The 21,887-nt window shown below is 35.5% G+C and overlaps 1 protein-coding gene across 1 annotated transcript in view; it reads right to left on the bottom strand.

Annotated features, from left to right (window-relative positions):
- The window catches only part of LOC107627098, a 6,463-nt gene continuing 3,802 nt past the window's right edge, over nt 19,227-21,887 (bottom strand). Inside the window, exon 2 of the mRNA XM_016329963.1 lies at nt 19,227-19,322. Within this exon, the coding sequence (XP_016185449.1) occupies nt 19,227-19,322 (96 nt within the window). The remainder of the gene's footprint in view (nt 19,323-21,887) is intronic.

Here is a 21,887-nt window from a genome sequence, read left to right as displayed (position 1 = left end):
CTGAAAATATTTCATTGGGACATTTTCTTAACATCCCCCCATACCTCTCCCAGGCATCATAAAGAGATTCACCATCTCCTTGTTTGAAGCCTTGGATGTCTAGTCTCAGCTGGTTCATCTTTCTTGGGGGAAAGTATTGGTTTAAAAACTTGTCCACTAACTGTTTCCAAGTTTTTAAACTAGCTTTAGGCTGGTTATCCAACCACCTTTTTGCTTGGTCCTTTACTGCAAAAGGAAAAAGCAATAATCTGTAGACATCTTGGTCTACTCCCTCACTGCGTACTGTAACACCCTAACTACCAAAGCTCACGCTTCCGGCTGCGCAACTCTAATAGCTCGGACATTACGATGACACTTATACTATTTAATACTAAAATATGAGCCTGTTTAAAACTTTAAACCGTAATACCGCTCCCAAAAATACTTTCGTTCGATAACGTACATCCATAAATATCATACATCTTACAACAACTCATAAAGAGTACATCCATATATATACATAAATATATATAAATAACTTTACAAGCATTAACCAATACAATTACTATCCCTCTTACAGAATATATCAAGATAATGGCGAGGGTTCAATAAACCATAACTAAAACAAGGCAGAGCATCTCAACAACAACTAAATAAACACTTCGTGACTTCTGCGTCCATATCTTGAAAGGGGGAAAATGTAGGGGAGTGAGAACATCATCCTCGAAAGGGTTCTCAGTAGAGGGTTTTTGAGAATTACTGTAATAGGATACGTGAAGATAAACTGTACCAGTGATTAATAACTGTCTTATGCCTCTTTTCAAAACAACGATTTACAATAAAAGAGGAACCGAAAATCTTTTCTAAAAGAGGAACAGTTCAATTCTCAAAAACTCAAAAGCCTTTCAAAACAGTTTATCTATGTTGAACCAAAATAGCCTTTCATATTTTATTCCAAACCAGAAACACAAAACCGAAATCAACCATCGGTTCATCTCATTCTAACCACGGCTCTAGGCCCAAACAATCCAACCATCAACCAATCACCACAGTCCAACAGAGTCCCAGTAGCAAACACAAATAGGAAGATGCAAGCACAAACAAACAGTTATTGCAAGTAGAACAATTAGCAATTAATCACATAGGCAAACCAAGTATAATATGCACACCCAAACAATGTCACATAGATGCATATGATGCATGCCTGTCCCTAGTGGCTGATGATATCATATGTCGGTTATATAGCCAACTCGACACGTCTTGGTAGCTAACCATGGACAGAAACACCCATCGCGGAGCAAGTAGGTTTGAGCTACAACCCCATTGCTACTACCCGCTCAACCCAGAGCCAGTGGAATAATCACTACTGTGGCTACTACCCAGGCGGGTGTTTAAAAGCTCAACCTGGAACGAGTGGAATCACCACTACTACCGCTACTACCCAGGCGTCACAGTCTCTGACTTGGAGCAAGTGGGACAAACCACAACCCTTGCTACTACCTAGGTATCTCAAGCATATATTCATTCAGTCCCAACCATGGATCAACATCCATCTCAGCCATCCGGCTTAAATTCATAATTCATAGTCAGCCATACGGCCCATAACTCATTCGGCAATCAGCCATAAATCAATATCGTACACAGCCATTCCGGCTCACGGTTCAATCCAGAACCAGCCAATATTCATAATCATACACAGCCATTCCGGCCCATAACAAAACAGCACTTCCACCATTCAACATCATCAAATTCATAAAATCGGCATTTAAGCCATAAATCACTTTTCTCAAGCCATTTCACTTTAAAATCAAATTTCAACTCTTTTTAGCCTTGGCTTTTAGAAATCTCGTTTCTCAAATCATCTCAGGCTCATAAGCCAAATTTACTAAAAGTGAGTTCCCTTTTTAAAACAGAGCCACTCTCGGCATCCTCTTTCCGAAACCTCCAAAACTATGGAAAGTTAAAGATTCATTTTGGGAACATTCACCTCTCTGCACTCAAACGGCTATAACTTTAGCTACAGAGATCCAAACAACGCGGTTCTAGTTGCGTTGGAAAGCTAACGTCCGGGGCTTCGATTTGATATATAATATGCTACAGTTTCTCTGACGCTAGGCAACGCGACCGCGTGCTCCATGCGGCCACGTCGCAAATGACGAAAATCAGCGAATCTGAATTCGCAACCAGCGAATTCTGGGCTGTTTCTAACCCAGTTTGCGGCCCAGAAAACACAGATTAGAGGCTATAAAGTGGAGGAATGCATCCATTCATAGGAGGCTCTCATATTCACAATTTTAGGAGTAGATGTAGTTTTTAGAGAGAGAGGTTCTCTCCTCTCTCTTAGGATTAGGATTTAGGATTTCTCTTAGTTTTAGGAGTGACTCTCAATCCCAGGTTCAACGTTCTTTTACTTTATATTTATCTCTTACGTTCAGATACTTTAATGCTTATATTAGTTATGTTGCCTATTTGGCTTATGCTACATTCATGTTATGATTTTCTTAATTAATATTATTTGAGGTATTTCAGATTTAAGATTGCTTTGCTTTTAATTTAATTTAGATATTTTCTCCCTTTTGGCTTTGGTTAGGTAATTGGTAACACTTGAGTTGTCAAACTCAGGAGTGGTTGAAATTGGCAGATTTTGCTTTAGCTAGGATTGCTCTAGCACTAGTCTCTCCACAGGAGTTGACTAGGACTTGAGAATCAAGCTAATTAGTCCACTTGACTTAACTAAGTGGGATTGAAATCCAATTCTCATCACATCTGATAAGGATAACAAGGACAGGATTTCTGATTCTCATACTTTGCCAAGAGTTTATTTTACAGTTATTTATTTTTTTTATGCTCGAAAATATACCTGTGCGCATTGCCCAAACTTCCAAAACCCCAATTTTCAATCTTCATAACCAATAATAAGAACATACTTCCCTGCAATTCCTTGAGAAGACGACCCGAGGTTTGAATACTCGGTTATCAATTTCAAAGGGGTTTGTTACTTGTGACAACCAAAACGTTTGTACAAAGGGATTTCTGTCGGTTTAGAGACTATATCTACAACGCGACTGTTTTTATGACATTCTTTGCTGGCAAAAATCCTAACGTCAAAATGGCGCCGTTGCTGGGGAATTGCAAACGTGTGCCTTATTATTGGTTATTGTAAATATTTTTCTTTTACCTGTTTATTTGTTTTTATTTTTTGTTTTTATTTTTGCTTTTTCTTAAGTTAAGAGGTTATTGGTTTTTATTTTAAAATTTTTATTTTTCAAAAATCAAATTTCAAAATTAAAATTTAAAAATTTTCAAAAAAAATTCAAAAAAAAAATTTCAAATTTCAAATTTCAAAAATTCAAATTTCAAAAATTTAAAATTCAAAATTTAAATAACCTTTTAATTTAAATTTATTTTTATTTTTGTTTTTAATTTTTATTTGCTACTATGAACTCTCACCCCTTTGGCTATGAGTCTGGTTACAATAATGTTGCAGGAAGAAGAAATTACAATGAGAACAGGCATCAAGGTTGGAACAATCAAAGATGGGAGGAGCCACAAGGACTTGATCAATCCTCATGGCAACAACCACCTCCAATGGACTATCAACAACCACCACCATATGCCTATGAACCCTTTCCTCAACATAACTTTGGACCACCAAACTCACAAGCCCCTTTCCGCCATTCACCTCCATATGACCCTAACCTCAACCACCATACCAACCACCTTATGAGCCATATGAACCATATATAGAACCACCCCAATTCCAATCCAATCACTCCCAACCACCACCACTTTCTTTTGTATCATGTCCAAGTCCGGCAACCCGAGAAGCAGAGGATCGCCTAAGGGAAACAGTAATTAAATTTCAAGCAACCGTTCAACAACTGGAGCAAGTATTAATTCAATGGGCTTCTAGGCGCTTAAATATACAAGGATCAGCCACAGCTCCATGTGGACAGTCTAGTGAAGAGCATAGCATGAAGGAGATACCAGAAACCCCAGTGGACAAGACAGAGAATGAATTCGTACTAGAACAAGTAGAAGAAGCTGTCGTTGTTCAAGAAAAAGAGTTGGTTGAAGACTTAGGAGATGCAGAACCTCCATGGGAAAGTCCAATCATAGAACCTCTTTCCAAGACGGTTGAAATTGATACTGAGGAGGGTGTACAACCTCCAAAGCATATCATAGTTGAAGACTTAGAAGAGGATGGCCAGTGGTAAGAATTGTCCTGCAAGGTTCATTATGGTTGGAAGCTTTAAGTTTAAACGCAAAGGTTGGTGTAGAGCTTAACTGAATAGGTCTAGGAAGTTGTTTGGCCGCTTTAGTGAGAATTCAGATTGCTAGCTGCCCGGATGGAATCATGATGATCAACACAAAGTCGGGTGTAAAAGCAAGGTTTGGGATCCTGGAATCTGTTCTGACATCCAACACCCCGGGAGCCTAAGAATCTGTTTGAAGCTGCTCAAAGGCTTCACGTGCCTTGTTTGGGATCCCGGAGGATTTTGGAATTACAAACATTGGTGGAGATTCCTGGATGAATACAAGCATAAGCCACCATAACAGGGAGCTCACCAAATGTCCAACTTAAGGACTCTAACTAAAAGTGCTAGGTGGGAGACAACCCACCATGGTATGATCATTATTTTTCATTTTTATTTAGTTTTATTTGTTTTTAAATTTTATTTTATTTTGTTATATTGATCCTGGAGTTTTGCATCACATTCATATTAACACTACATTCTGCATTTTTCAGATTACAAAAAAAAAAGAGAAGCGAGCACGCGACGCGACCGCATCAGCGACGCGTCCGCGTCGCAAGGAGATGGGAGACAATATTAATATGAACAGAGAGTTTCGCAGGAGCAGCGCTGGAGGCGTGCCAATGGCACAAATCACCCCACGCGACCGCGTCATATGGGAATAATGGCCTCCCACGCGACCGCGTGCCCCACGCGGCCACGTGACCTGAAAATCGACGTCAACCAGGTGCATGGCCAAAAGTTGAGCTGGAGTTGGGCTGGACTCGTGCTGGTAGCCCAAGCCTCACTACGCGAACGCGTGCCTCACGCGTCCGCATCATATCCCCATGATGGCCACTCACGCGATCGCATGCCCCACGCGATCGCGTCACCCAGAATTTTGGCAAAAAGAGTTTTGAACAGAGAGTTGCGCGACCACGAGGCTACACTCGCGCCAATCGCACAAAACAGGCCACGCGATTGCGTGACCCACGCGTCCGCGTCACCCGACCTTATCACGCACCACGCGACCGCGTCACTCATGCGTCCGCGTCACAGGCGGCGCACAGAATATCCAGATCAGCCAATTTTCTTATCTTTTCTTCCCTAATCCTTATTTTTCTTCTCTTTTTTTATTTCTTTCTTCTTTCTTTCTTATTTTCTTTCACTTCCATTCTATTTTATTTCATTTATTTGCATACTTTCATTCATTGCATTATTTTCATTGGTGTTAGGATTTTATTTGAGTCATTATTCCTCATTATATGTTTGACAATAATTATTATCTTCTCTAAAGGATTGCTTGCATGTTCACTATAATACTTTCTATACCTTCTTCACCATGCATGCTATGTGTCTGTGAAAAAGCTCATATGGCATTATGCACTTCTCTATTATACTTTATACTATTTAATGCTTGCTTTTCATAAACTCCCTTTACTATTTTAATTGAATATAATTGTCAATACAAACATGGTAATTTATTACAAGTAATGCTTGGTCTATGCTACTCATGCTCTTTTCCGGCATGCCAATAAACACCCTGCATCCACTTATCTTTCGATGCACTGGCTATTTTTCATTGCTGGCTTTTCACATGTACTCGAGAGCATGTGTTAATGTCAATTACATCCTAATGTGCATCCATCACCACTCTTCCATTCTCTTCCTTGCTATATATTTATTTGAATTTAATTTACTTTCTCTTCCCTTCTTCAGGATGGCCACCAAGGAAGGAAAGGAGAAAGCTACTCCCAAACCGCCGGCAAGGAAAGGAACAAAAAAAAGAACCCAGCTGAGAAACCACATCCCCCATCCACTTGCACATCTTAGCATGCACCGAGGACGGTGCAATCTTTAAGTGTGGGGAGGTCGATACCGATCTCCATGGGTTAGTACTTTCTTGTCTCAAACACCAATGTTTAAATTTTCTTTGTAGATTAGTTATTGCATTTGCATGTTTGTTTGATTTTTGCATATTTTACCACTTGGTTGAAGTAATATTTTCTTTTTCAAGAAAATTTTTAGAGAATTTCACTAATTTGAATAAAATTTCATGTTACACTTGTTTGAAGAAATATTATAATGGAACATGGTTTAGAGCTTGAACACACAAAACCTGTGAGATTTTTTAGCCTATTTGAATTGGTTACATTTTATCAACCAAAATTCTGTTTTAGTGTATATTTTTCTCTCTAAAATTGTGATCTTTGTCTTGCTTAATTCTATATTTCCATTGTTTGATGTATGCATGCACTTATATGATCGAGGCCTTTGTTTCACTGAGCTTACATACCCATATGGCCTTAACCCTTCATTATCCCTTGCAAACCAATTTGAGCCTATTTTTTACCCCTCTGTTCTTTATTTTTAGCACATCATTTAACTCTAAGTGAAAAACAATAATGTCCTTAATTTGAATCCTTGGTTAGCTTAGACTAGTGAGAGTGCTCATGAATTAAGTGTGGAAAAATTGGGTTTGGAAATATTTGGTTTAAGAATTGGGTGTTATATATCTTTATGAAAATATGAAAGAAATAGGACATGTTCATGCATTCAATAAATTAATCATATGCATTGAGAAAAACAAAAGAAAAAAATATATATATAAAAGAAAAAAAAAAGAAAAAGGGAGAGAAAAAGAAAAGAAAAAGAGCAAATAATAAAAGGGGACAAAATGCCCTAAAGTAAGTGGTGAAAGCAATGCATATGAGTTGTACTTGAAATTAGAATGCATGAATATGTGGAAAACATGGTTAATGGATAGTTGGATGTTGTATTATGATTACATGGATTGTTTAAGTTAGGTGGAAAGTTTAAGTTAATTAAGGATTCAAATTTTAGTCCACTTGACCAAATACAGTCCTACCTTGATCCTAACCCCATTACAACCCTTAAAAGACCTCTTGATTTGTGTATTTGTGCATTAAATTTATGTTGATTGTTAGATGAAGAGCAAGCCTTAGAAAGCAAGGTTAGTAGAGAATTGAGAGATCGAACCTTGAACACTTGAGTGATTAGAGTGTATACACTACCAGTGAGGGTTCGATGCTCAATTCCTTGTTCCCTGCTTTCATGAGCTATTTTCTTCTTGCAAGTCTATTTGTACTTCATTTTTATGATTTGAATTAGTGAAATCCAGTTCATATTTATTCTTGGAGAACTTATTTACTCTTAACCAAGTAAGTAAAAGCATTTTGCATGTAGTCACATTCATAGGTTGCATTTCATACCATTCCTCTTCATCTTTATAGCTTCTCTTGAGCTTAGCATGAGGACATGCTAATGTTTAAGTGTGGGAAGGTTGATAAACCACTATTTTATGGTTTATCTTGTGCTCAATTGAGTGGTTTTTATCTACTCTTTACCCACTTATTCATACTATTTGCATGGTTTTACATTTGCCTTCCTAATTATGTGCTTTGATTGAAAACATGCTTCTTTGATCTTATATTTGCTTATTATTAATCCTCTCTTATTATCATTAGATGCCTTAATATGTGTGTTAAGTGTTTTCAGATATTATAAGGCAGGAATGGCTTGGAGGATGGGAAGAAAGCATGCAAAAGTGGAAGGAATGCAAGAAGTTGGAGAAATTGCTAAGCTGTCCAACCTGACCTCTCTGCACTCAAACGGCTATAACTTTAGCTACAGAGGTCCAAACGACGCGGTTCTAGTTGCGTTGGAAAGCTAACGTTCGGGGCTTCGATTTGATATATAATATGCTATAGTTGCTCTGACGCTAAGTGACGCGACCGCGTGCTCCATGCGGCCGCGTCGCAAGTGACGAAAATCAGCGAATCTGAATTCGCAACCAGCGAATTCTGGGCTGTTTCTAACCCAGTTTGCGGCCCAGAAAACACAGATTAGAGGCTATAAAGTGGAGGAATGCATCCATTCATAGGAGCCTCTCATATTCACAATTTTAGGAGTAGATGTAGTTTTTAGAGAGAGAGGTTCTCTCCTCTCTCTTAGGATTAGGATTTAGGATTTCTCTTAGTTTTAGGAGTGACTCTCAATCCCAGGTTCAACATTCTTTTACTTTATATTTATCTCTTACGTTCAGATACTTTAATGCTTATATTAGTTATGTTTCCTATTTGGCTTATGCTACATTCATGTTATGATTTTCTTAATTAATATTATTTGAGGTATTTCAGATTTAAGATTGCTTTGCTTTTAATTTAATTTAGATATTTTCTCCCTTTTGGCTTTGGTTAGGTAATTGGTAACACTTGAGTTGTCAAACTCAGGAGTGATTGAAATTGGCAGATTTTGCTTTAGCTAGGATTGTTCTAACACTAGTCTCTCCACAGGAGTTGACTAGGACTTGAGAATCAAGCTAATTAGTCCACTTGACTTAACTAAGTGGGATTGAAATCCAATTCTCATCACATCTGATAAGGATAACAAGGACAGGATTTTTGGTTCTCATACCTTGCCAAGAGTTTATTTTACAGTTATTTATTTATTTTTATGCTCGAAAATATACCTGTGCGCATTGCCCAAACTTCCAAAACCCCCAATTTTCAATCTTCATAACCAATAATAAGAACATACTTCCCTGCAATTCCTTGAGAAGACGACCCGAGGTTTGAATACTCGGTTATCAATTTCAAAGGGGTTTGTTACTTGTGACAACCAAAACTTTTGCACGAAGGGATTCTCTGTTGGTTTAGAAGCTATACTTACAATGCGATAATATATTTGTGAATTTCTTTACCGATTCATTTAAAATCATTAAAACCCTTGGCTTTCCGATTTGAGTAATAAAATAGGATCTAAGCCAAACCGAGTCACGTAATCATTTACTTCTTTCAAAGCCGTTTCCTTTACTTAGGCAAAACCAACTTCAACCCCCATGATAAATTCTAGAACGTTTCAACTGTTCAAAATTAATTTAGTCTTGCAAGAATTTAGAATTCAAAGAGTACTTAAAACCTTTCTCAAAATATTTCAAAATGAAACTTGTCAATAGACATTCAGGTCCTTTCAAAATCATTAAAACTTCTTTAATTGAAACCCCCAAGTCAAATTCAAAGGCATAAACCCTTTTCACATTCAAACAGCTTTAAAACACAAGTTTCATCTAAATAACTTTCTCCTGAAAGAGATACAATGCCTTTCTTAAGAAGCAAGACCAAATCACAATTTCCTCTTTAATAATTCATTTCAAAAGCATGAATCATCCTTTTCTTGATAATTCAAATAAAATAGTAGAAGTCTTTAACTCATCAATTTTTCCAGACAACATTCAACAAAGACTCAGATTTTATAGAAATTTCGGCAGTACCTCCCCTAAAACTTGGACTTTTGCCACCCGGTTCGGCTCCCAACTAAACCGTTTCACAATCCTTTTCAAGAGCCCAAAATCCAAAATCAGTTCAAGTCAAGCCAAATCCAACAATCATCTCAATTCCATATTTCAAGGAATCCGTTTAAGAATCAAATCATTATCAGCCGAATAAACTCATTTCTAAAGCTTTAAAGAAACGGTTCAGTAACAATCATTTATCAAAAACCAGATCATTTAAAGCAAGCCAGGCTGAATTCAAGAGTGTATTCTATTTTTCACATTCTCAAGAAAATCAACTCAACTCAAATCAATTCCCAACGGATTAAACTCGATCTCAAAGCTTAAAAAGAATCAACTTCAAAAGTATTTCGTTTCACAAAAACACACAACAATCCAGCCAAGCAAACATTCATAATCATTTGAGACAATCAATAATACATAAGGCTGATACCATAACCAGATACAAAATTGTCTCACAACAGTATCCATATGTAATAATTCCAACATATAAAATATAGTTTTTGGAAAGCGCCCCTACCTCAAAACGCAAAGTTCCATAATCCAAACGCCTCACAGAGTCCTTTCCGCCTCAACCCGAACTGACGGCAATCAAAACCTCAGCTCCCAGCCACTTTCGCAATATCCATAGAAACACTAATCGCAACATACAATAATCAGGACTCAACCCCCACGTTACCAAAACTCATATTTATTAATCAAACACAACCGGATACTAACGCGGGGCTTTTTTTTTTGAAACACACTTACTTACCGAAATAACGAGATAAGGCAGCTGCGATTTCGAACAGGCTCGGCAACAGCTCCGACGGCGGCCAGAAGCCCCGGTGGATCAACTATAAAAACCGGACAACATTAAAACCTTCTCGAAATCCAAAAAGGCAGAAACCTCAAATGAAACCCTTACCGGCAAATTTTCCCGGCGATGGCAGAAGTAGCCAGAAGCTCCGGTAGTGGTTCCGGTGGCCTCAGAACTCCGGCAACAATATCAGAAGCGCCAGCCAAGCACCGCAGAGCAGCGGGTCAGTAGAGGCGGAGGTAGGCGGCAGAAACGGCGGTGTTAGCTTCGCGCAACTCGGATCAGTGGCGGTCCTTGGGTAGTGACGCACGCGACGGGACGCGCAGCCTCCCTCTCCCTCTGCCTGGTTCGACCACCAGCACCAAAACCCACGGCGGCGACCATGGCGAAGCGGCCTAGCCAGTCAGTGACGGCAGCAGGGATGCACGGCGGCACAGCTCCGCGCGGTGGGTCGCGCTCCCTCTCTCCTCCAACGCGAACTCTCTCTCTCCTCCCTCTGCCCTTCGCGCGGTTCTGGAGGCAGCATCATGGGTCGGCGGCGACGTGGTTAGGTCGCGACAACAAGGCGCGGTGGCGGCGGTGCGAGTCCACCTTTCCCTGTTTCGCTAGCTCGACGGCGGCAAGTCCTCCTCCCTCTTCCTCTTCTCCCGCTGCAGCCCCCTGCCTCTCACTCCACGGATCCCTTTCTCTCTTTGTTTCTTTCTTTCTTTCAATCAGCTTGTAGCTGCTGCTGCTGCATTAGGTATCCTGGGGTGTACCGGGTCAGGGGAACCGGGTAGGGTTTTTAGGGATAGGGTTTTTGAATAAAATTAGGGTTAGGGGTATTTTGGTAATTTCAAATAAAGTTGGGAATAATATGGTAATTGAAACTCAAATTAAATCCAACACTAGAGGTATATAGAAAATACTACTTTCTCATCAATTTTTACAAATTACTTTCAATAAAATGTCCAAATCAAATAATTAGAAATAATATACTTAATTTCTTCAATTTTCCAAAATAGCAATAGTAATATTTAAAATATTACTTATCTAATCCAAATCATATAGAAATCCTTATTATTTCACAACTACCAACTTTATAATTTGGATATAGAAAATAATCCAATAATTGTAAAATTAGGTAGTAATCATAACTCATCTCAAATTTAATAAATCAAAACTTGCTTTAATTTTCTTTAATAAAGAAATTTCTAAAATTAAGGCTATAAATAACCATATGATTTGAGACTTGATCATGAAAAGACTTTTCAAAGGTTCTGGGTCTTACACGTACTGTGTCAGCAATCTTTAAGAAATCTGCCAGGAATTCTGTAGGTTCTTCCCGAGGAAGCCCATAATACTGACAGTTCTGCTGCACTAGAGTAATGAGTTAAGGGTTCACTTCAAAGCTACTAGCTCTTATGTGAGGTATGCTAATACTTCTTTCATAGAAGTCAGGAGAGGGATTCGTATAAGATCCTAGAGTTCTCCTGAACTCTTCATTCCCACTTGGGTTTATGATGAAGAAAGGTGGAAGATGAAGAAGGAAGAAGATAGAAGGAGTAGAAGAATAGATAGAAGTAGAGAAGATAAACAATAAAATATTTTTTTGTTTTTATTTTATTTATTTATTTAAACCAAAAATAAAATTAATTAATTAAAAAGAATTTAAAATTTAATTATTAAATTTCGAAAATAAAAGAGAGAGAAGGAGAAGAGGATTTTCGAAAATTAGAGAGAAGAAGTTAGTTAGGAAGTTTTGAAAAAAAAGAGAGAGAAGATAAGTAATTAATTAAAAAAAGATTTAATTTTAAAATAAAAAATTTAAAATTTAAAATTTTAAAATTTGAAAGTTAAAATTTGAATTTTGAATTTTTTGAAAAAGTCAACAAGATAAGATAAAGATTTGAAAAAGATAAGATTTGAAATTTGATTTATTAAAATTTGAATTTTGAAATTTGAATTTGAAAATTAAAATTCGAAATTTGAAAAGATTTAATTTTAAAAATTTAAATTTAAATTTTAGATTTTGAAATTGAATTTTTGAAATTTTAATTTTAAATTTTTTAATTTTTTTTAAATTTTAAAATTGAAATAAGATAAGATAAGAATTTTGAAAAAGATATGATTTTAAAATTTTGAAATTTGAAAAAGATAAGATTTTTAATTTTAAAAAGATTTAATTTTTGAAAACTTGACAACTAAGATATGATAAGATAAAAATTTAAAATTGAAATTTGAATTTTTAATTAAAATTTTCGAAAATTATGTTAAAATTAAGTTAGAAAAGATATTTTTTTATTTTTTAATTTAATGATGAAAGAGAAAAACAAGTAAAAGACTAAAGACTTAAAATTTTTAGATCTAGCACCCCTTTATTTTCGAAAATTTGGAGGGAAATACTAAGGGACACCAAACTAAAAAATTTTTAGATCAAAACACATACAAGACTCAAGAATACCTTGAAGACTCACAAGAACACAAAGACCAAAATTTAAAAATTCAAAGAACACAAGAACATAAAAAAGAATACCAAACTTAAAATTTTTAGAAAACCAAAAGCAAATTTTTGAAAATTATAAAGAAAAATAAAAGAAAACTCCAAACTTAAGGATTTGACACAAGAATTAAACAAAGAAACTATTTTTAAAATGTTTAGAAAAGAGAACTCAAAGAAAACGTACAACTCAACAAGAACAAACACAAAAGACTCAAATAAAGAACAAAGATTAAACAAAGAAAAGAAAGATATTTTTGAAAAAGTTTTAATTTTTTTTTCAAAAAATAAGAGGAAAAGAAAATAAAAATAAAAGACACAAATCAAAAAAGAAAGTTATACTCTTGCAAAAATCAAAGATACAAAGACTCAAACCAAGAACACAAACAAAGACTCAAACAGAGAAAAGAAAATATTTTAAAAAAGGGTTTTAAAATTGTCGAAAATTTAAGGAAGAAGAAAACAAAAATTAAAAGACTCAAATAGGAATGATAAAGAAAAGAAAATAAAAATTATCTGATCTAGGGAGTAAGACAATCCTTCAGTTTGTCCAAACTCGAACAATCCCCGGCAATTGCGCCAAAAACTTGGTGCGCGTATGCAAACCCCACACTTCCGTACGGCAGTACCAGCAAGTGCATTGGGTCATCCAAGTAATACTTGAGCGAGTCAGAGTCGATCCCATGAGGATTGTGGTTTGAAGCAAGCTATGGTTATCTTGCAGGTCTTAGTCAGGCGGAATCAGAAGGTTGTTGTGTATACTTTGAATGATTATATGTCATATATAGAGTTGTAAGAGTAATGTGCGAAAGGGGTAAAACCAATTGGATTAAATGATAGGAATAGAGTTGGGAGTTGGAGTTGCTTTGCCTTTCTGAATTAACTCCGGTACTACTGCTCTCTTTGCTTGTGAGTGATTTCTTTAATGGCAGGCTATATGTGATTGACATTGGTTTGAGCTGCTACCAATACTCCTCCAGATCTGAACCCCAGGTTTAGTGTGGATCCATCTCTACTTGAGGGTGAAGCGCGTCCAGTCCATTCTCCTTTATGATCCTACTCAAAATGTCATAGACAAGGTCGGATCTTCCGGATCAGAGAATGCTGCATCTTTGGGTTCTAGCCTCTACCACAGAGACCCTAATCTCCCTAAAAATTGGCTGAACTGATGTCTCGAGAAGTCCCCAACGAAGTCGTGGATTCTGAGAGATATATATTCAAGCTGGTGGTTCATCATTGTCCGATGAAAGACGCACTCTGAACCCATGTAGAATGTGATAACCTTATGCCAGTTCAACGCATTTATATTGGTGAAGAACGAATATACATCTTAGAATTAATCAAACACGGATCGAAGAGAAACAGTAATACTTTTATTAATTCATAGGACTCAGCAAGGCTCCTCCCCTCAACTTAGGAGGTTTAAAAACTCATACTGAAAGAAAAATACAATTGAAAAATGTGTATGCTATGCGTGATGTCCCTCTGATTATGTAAAATACACTTTAAATACTAAACAGATGACTAGTTAGGGTAAAACAGTCTATTTAGTGCTAAAATCCACTTCTGCGGCCCACTTGGTAAGTGTTTGGGCTGAGCTTTGATGAGATCCACGTGCTATGAGGTCTCTTAGGCATGGAACGCCAACTAGGGGGTCCTCTTTGGGCGTTTATACATTGGTCTCTGCTCTTTGGGCGCTGGACGCCTGGAAGGGGGCAGGTAGTTGGAGTTGGACGCCAGTTTTGGGCCTTCTAGTCCGAAACAAAGTATGGACTATTATATATTGCTAGAAATCTCTGGAAGTCAGCTTTCCATAGTCGTTGAGAGCGCTCCATTTGGACTTCTGTAGCTCCAGAAAACCTCTTCCGTGCAATGCTTTCTCTGTCTCTGAATCAGACTTCTGCTCTAGCTCCTCAATTTCAGCCAGAAAATACCTGAAATTGTTCAAAAATACAAAAACTCATAGTAGAATCAAAAAATGTGAATTTAACACTAAAACCTATAAAAACTCAATAAAAACTAAATAAAACTACTAAAAACTATATGAAAGTGATGTCAAAAAGCGTATAAAATATCCGCTCATCAATGATCCTTATTCTAATTGAGTTCTTGTAAACCTTGGAAAAGCAATTTACCTGAACAATAGCTTGAAAATAAATTCTCCTAAATAACTAATTATCTGGACTTAACGGGATACGTGACATATAATCCTCTTATATTTGGATAATTAGGCACATAAACTAGTTTTGAGCTTAACCCTCTAATCGGAATCAAGTGACCAAGGAATTGGCGAGTGATAAAGGTTAGAGGAGACTAAAAAGGTCTAAGAAATTAGGGTTTAGTCAATTACAGTTTGCCATGAATTGAATATTGCAGGATTAAAATAGTTAGTAAGAAAAGTTAATCCGGAAGATAAACATCTTTGAAACCTTAACTATTTTACTCATATAGTCTTCACACCAATTTACTGTTTACTTTATTAATTCTCTAAATTTATTGTTTAATGCAATTGGAACCCAAATATCATTTTCTGCTTGTTTGACTAAGCAAATTAATCAATCATTGTTGCTTGATCCATCAATCCTCGTGGGATCGACCCTCATTCACTTGAGATACTACTTGGTACGACCCGATGCACTTGGCGGTTAGTTTGTGAACTATAAATTTCGCAACAAGTTTTTGGCGCCGTTACCAAAAATTGATTGTGATTGACAACTACTAGTTGTTTGATTACCTAAATCAGATAATTTTTCTTTTTCATTTATTTATTTCTCTTTTAATTTTTGTTTTCCTTTATATTTTATTTTATTTTCATTTTTTTATTTTTATTTTTTTTATTTTTTGAATATATATACATATATATTTTAATTTATTATTTAGGCATTTAGCTTTAGTTTTATTTTATTTTTGTCTTAAATTTTTGAAATTTGCATCATATATTTTTTTTTGAATTTATGAAATTAAATTTGGTGTCTTCTAGTTATTTTTATTTTAATTTTTCTGTTTATTTTTCTTATAAATTTCGAAATTTTTTGAATCAATTTTGCTTATAATTTTTGAATTTTATTGCTTTATTTATTTAGTTACTTTATTTTATTTTTTTTACACATGTTACCTCATTGGGAATTCTCTACACTCTGACGTAGAGATTTCCACTTTTCTTTGTTTTCTGTTTGTTTATGAGGAGGAACAGGAACAAGGAACTTCTGCTAGATTTTGATCCTGAACTTGAGAAGACTTTGAGGCGGCGCTTGCAACAAGCTAGACTTTACAAAGCTAGTGAAAATCTCAGTGAAACTTTTGAAAAGGAAGCCGCAGAGTCCACTATGGATCCTAATCATGTTGTTAATGCTAATGGGGTCAACCAGAATGGTAATGAGCCCCTTAGAAGAATTCTTAGCTCATACACTACACTTACTCCTGATTTCTATGGGCGCAGTATAGTTGTTCCTGCCATTGGTGCAAATAACTTTGAGCTTAACTCACAGCTGATCACTCTGGCACAACAAAACTGTTAGTATCATGGACTCCCGCAAGAAGATACAAATCTTTTCATCTCTAATTTCCTGCAGATCTGTGACACTGTGAAGACAATGGAGTGAATCCTAAGGTTTACAGGTTCACGCTCTTTCCATTTGATGTGAGGGATAGAGCAAAGCAGTAGCTTGATTCTCAACCTAAGGAGAGCTTGGACACATGAGACAAGGTGGCCCATGGATTTCTGACCAAATTCATCCCACCGCAGAAGCTGAGTAAGCTAAGAGTGAATGTTCAGACCTTCAGGCAGAGAGATGGTGAGTCCCTCTATGAAGCCTGGGAGAGGTATAAGCTGATGATCAGGAAATGCCGTCCTGACATATTTTCTGAATGGACCAAGTTGGAGATCTTTTATGATGGTCTCTTTGAAATAGCAAAAATGTGTTTAGACAACTCTGCAGGTGGTTCATTACACATGAAGAGGACGCCTGAAGAGGCCACTGAGCTTATTGAGTTGGTTGCTAACAACCAATATCTTTATTCTTCTGAAAGGAATCTTGTGAACTCTAGGACTTCTCAGAAGAAAGGAGTCTTAGAAGTGGATACCATGGATGCTATTCTTGCTCAGAACAAAGCAATGTCTCAACAAATCAATATGCTTACTCAGCACTTGAGTGGAATGCAAGTTTCAGCTGTTAGTGCTCAAAATGTCCCTCAAGAGGCTCCATATGACATGAATGGTGGTTACATTCAAGGTGTGGATTATGAATATGCTCAATTTTCTCCTGAACAGGTCAACTTTATGGGAAATACTCCTAGAAATCTCAACAATGATCCATATGCCAAGACCTTTAATCCAGGATAGAAAAATCACCCAAACTTTGGGTGGAGAGAGCAACCTCAAAGGCCACAGAATTTCAATAATTCTCAAGGTGATTTCCATTAGAATAATTTCAATAACTACCAGTTTCAGTCATCCCAGCCACAACAATCTCAGCAAGCAACTCCTCAACCTCAGAAGACTATTAATTTAGAATCTCTGGTAGTAAGCTTTGTACAGGAAACCAGAGCATTACTCAAGAACATAGAGGTTTAGATGGGTCAAATAGCCACAAAAGTTGCTGAAATTGGTCAGAGGACCACTAATAGCCTCCCTGGTAACACAATTTCAAATCCAAGAAAGGAGTGCAAGGCTATCACCATGACAAGTGGACAAGTGGCAGTACGGAAGCACAAGTTACTGAGGAGCCGGTTGAAAAAGAAGCTCCGGAGCAGACTGAAGACACAGTAGTACACGCCCCTCCTAGGCGTGCAGATAACCCTTTTTCAGTCACTCTTGACACACATCCGACATTACCTAAGGCTCCTGAATACAAGCCTAAGATGCTATATCCTCAAAGGCTTCAAAAGGAGACCAAGGACATGCAGTTTTCAAAGTTCTTGGAAGTCTTCAGAAAGTTGCAAATTAATATTCCTTTTGCTGAGGTTTTGGAGTAAATGCCTCTCTATGTCAAGTTCATGAAGGAGTTGTTGTCAAAGAAGAAGCCTTTAAAGGAAAATGAGATAGTGGTCCTGACCAAAGAATGCAGTGCCATAATTCAGAATAACTTGCCAAGGAAGATGCCAGATGTAGGGAGCTTTCAAATTCCATGTACCATTGAGAGCACTACCTTTGAGAAAGCCCTATGTGATCTGGGTGCAAGCATAAATTTATTGCCCTTGTCTGTGATGAAAAAGCTACAAATCAAAGAGGAACAACCAACAAGGATAGCATTACAAATGGCAGATAAATCTTTGAAGCATGCACATGGAGTAGTGGAGAACATCTTGGTCAAGGTAGGTAAGTTCTTCCTCCCAGCTAATTTTGTGATTCTTGATATGGATGAGGATGAAAATGCCTCCATAATCTTAGGAAGACCATTCCTAGCCACTGAAAAAGCTTTAATTGATGTAGAAGTGGGTGAATTAGTACTTAGAGAGTGCATGATGAGCAACTAGTCTTTCATGTCTTCAAAAATATGCATTCATCAGGTGAAGAGGAAAAGTGTATGCAAACTGAGCTTATTGTTCCAACCTTTCAAGAACCCCCTGATGATGCACAACAGAATCTGCAACTCAAACTTCCTTTGGTGACAATAAAAAAAAAATTTTCTAACATCAAACCTAAATTTGGTGTTGGGAATGCATCATCCACTAAGGAGGAGATTCCCAAAAAGAAGGTACCCAGAGGATGGAAAAACAAAAAGATCCCCACTAAAGATTTCTCCCGAAGAATGAAGGTGGTATTCACTGCAAATCCAATCCTGTCTCATACAGTGAATAGGATACTGTCTCTTGAGCATATAGAGTTGATCCATGAGAGCACTGGAAAGAAGTTCACCATGAGGGGTGAAGATCTGAGCCCCTATGATCCTCCTCCTTAGAAGAGATGACCGTCAAACTAGTGACGGTAAAGAAGCACTTATTAGAAGGCAATCCAACAATAGTATCCTTTTAAATTTTTGTTCAGCTTACTTTTTTTTTATCTATATTTATCTTTTAGTAATATTTCTATAGTTTTCTTTTGTTTTATATGTCTTTTATTCATGCAGAGTGATTAGAATAGGAACATATGCAATCAGAAAGAATTTCGGACACCCTTAAGATACATGATGCTAACTGGGTGGCGCCTAACTTGGATTTCTGAAGTTAGCTAGGCGCCAGAGAGGGCTTCGCATACGGGAGGGGTCAGCGCCTACCTTTTTTCTTATTCCCCCCACTCCCTTCCAAAACTATCCTCCCTTCCCCACATATATGATTCCGAATCCATCATAAACCCTTAGACTAAATCCAAATAAATCCCCACCTGTAACCCCCCTCATCCCCTACTATATATATATAAAATCCGAAACCCCCCAACGTGACTTCATCGTTCCCTATATATATGAAAACATTTCAAGTGCTCTAGTATACTTTATTGAAAGTCTGGTATGTCATGTACGATCCAGTAGCAAGGTTTAAATTTGTCATGGAGTGAAGCTCGCAATGACACTTGTGGCCCTGAAATAACAAAAAAAAAAAAGACTGTAATGAGCTAAAGAAATGGAGAATGCACAGCTCTAACCTAGCGGCTATGTTGGGACGGACATGATGAATAGAAGAGTTTGAAATTGATTAAGGTGTCAACATAATTCTTTTTTTATTTAAAAATAATTTTTATTTTATTTAAGTATTAGAATAAAATTCTTTTCTACAGAAGTATATAATTATCAATTAAAATAACTAAATTTGTATAAAATTTGTGAAATTGACATAAAACATTTTCTTATAATTTTAGTTTACTCACTATTAGTTTAAATTGCATAAAGACAATAAAATAATATTAGATGAAAATTCAGAATATATATGTTGTACTTTATAATTCATCTGTTAATTATTTTTTTATTGTCATGTACTATATACTATATCCCATGTGTTATAGATACACTTGATTATTATTACATTATTAAAAAATAACATTAATTTAATTTTATAGTATTAGTGATAATAAGTTTGGGTAATATTAAATTTTTACTTAATAAATTATTAATTTAGCTATAAAATAGAAAAAAAGATAATTTAGGGCAAAAAAACAGAAATAAGCCAAGGAAAAAAATAATTTACGTGAATAAGTTAAAACGAAAATTGCTTCATGAATCCACCAATGCACGTTTATATGTAGTTCGAACCAACTTGGTTCGAACTCCATTTCTACATAATTCGAACCAGCTTGGTTCGAATTATACACAAACACATGAATTGATAGCTCATTAATATTTTAAAGAAGTCTCGTAATTAAATATTTTGTTAGCTTTAATTAAATATTTTGTTAGCTTTTTTTTAACGTATGAAATAAAATATATATTTTTTAATTTTTAAATTATTAATTTTTTTAATAAATTTTTTAATAAATTTTTTTATAAATTATTATATTTTAACAGCATAATTCGAATTATATCATAAATTACTGTGTGTAATTCGAACCAAGGTGGTTCGAATTAGTGTGTGCATGTGTTTGTGTATAATCCGAACCAAGCTGGTTCGAATTATGTAGAAATGGAGTTCGAACCAAACTGGTTCGAACTACATATAAACGTGTTTTGGTGAATTCATGAAACAGTTTTCTTTTGGCTTATTCACGTAAATTATTTTTCTCCGTTAGCTTATTTCTGTTTTTTGCCCCATAATTTAAGATGATTAAGTAAAATTTTATTATTGAGGTGTGATAATAATAGCATTTTTCTCTATATAATAATAGATAAATAGTCAAATAAAAATTACACTTATAGAAACATGAAAAAGAACTATACTTATAAAAAAGATAATTAATCCTTTTATTTTAAATATATTTCATCGAGATTAGTTTTATAAATTATAAACTCTGAATTTTAATACAATCATATCATTTAATTCTATTAATAGATAAATATTATTGTTTAGATAAACACTTATTAAAATTATTTTATTGAAAACTTATATATTTGACTACCAATAAAACATGGTGAATTCTACCTAACCCCCTCTAAAATAACATGTAAGTTACCCTTCATGATGTGTCACATTTTAATTGGTCATTACTTAACTATAGTTGGGCTATTTTGTAATTTATTATTTGAGATGGGTAATTGTATAATTTCTTAAAATATTAAAATTCTACCCCCCTAATTTTTATTTTAGAGAAAGAATAAAGAGATAATGCATGATGAGTAGCTTTGATTTTAGTTAATTCTCAAAATTTTGAACCATTTATATTGTTAATGTCCGTATATTTTTCTCTCTTAATAAAAATTGGAGTGACTAAAACTGATTTATATAAATTCTTCTCTTCTAGTAAAGACTTCAACTGAATTATATATCAATTGGTTTATCTACTAAATCGTACTTAGTTAAAATAATTTGTCTACACTTCTATCTTTTATTATGGCTTAGAACAATTTATTAATAACTACTACTAAATTCTTCTAGCTTAAAACGATTTGTATAAGACATATTAGTAACAAAAATCAATTAAGAATAAACGGATAATATTAAACGAGATTCATTTTAGATAGATGATTTACTCTTAAATTTATAAAGACTTAAAATCTAATATTGAAAACCTGACAATAGTATATTACTACAATTCACTTTTCTATTGTTCAAATAAAATTATTTAATTTAAATTATTCTTGTAGTGATAATAATAATAATAATAATAATAATAATAATAATAATATCTCTGTAAAATAATAGACAAATAAAATTCTGAGGGAAGACATTACATCACAGCGAAAGGGAGAAATGGGACACTAATATTGCATAGAGAGAGAGCTTAAATAAAATTCATACCATGGGGAGATAGGCTATTTTGTGTCCACTTGGACAAAATCGACATTTTCAATGTTTAAATACTTCACAACAAATGAATCGGTTGCATTTCTTTCGTATACTCTCTTGGGTCATGTTTTTCTTAATCTGAATCCTTCATATATTTTATATTAAATCTGAATGGTAAGAGAAAGTGGAAATCTGAAAGTCCAACAAAGAACAATGTCACACCTAAAATGCTTTCTATATATATATACCCCCTTTCAAACCAACGTCCCC

This window comes from Arachis ipaensis, chromosome B02 (assembly GCF_000816755.2).
Source record: "Arachis ipaensis cultivar K30076 chromosome B02, Araip1.1, whole genome shotgun sequence".
NCBI classification, from domain to species: domain Eukaryota; kingdom Viridiplantae; phylum Streptophyta; class Magnoliopsida; order Fabales; family Fabaceae; genus Arachis; species Arachis ipaensis.
Note: the sequence above shows the minus strand (reverse complement) of the source record. Positions and strands in the feature narration are given on the sequence as shown.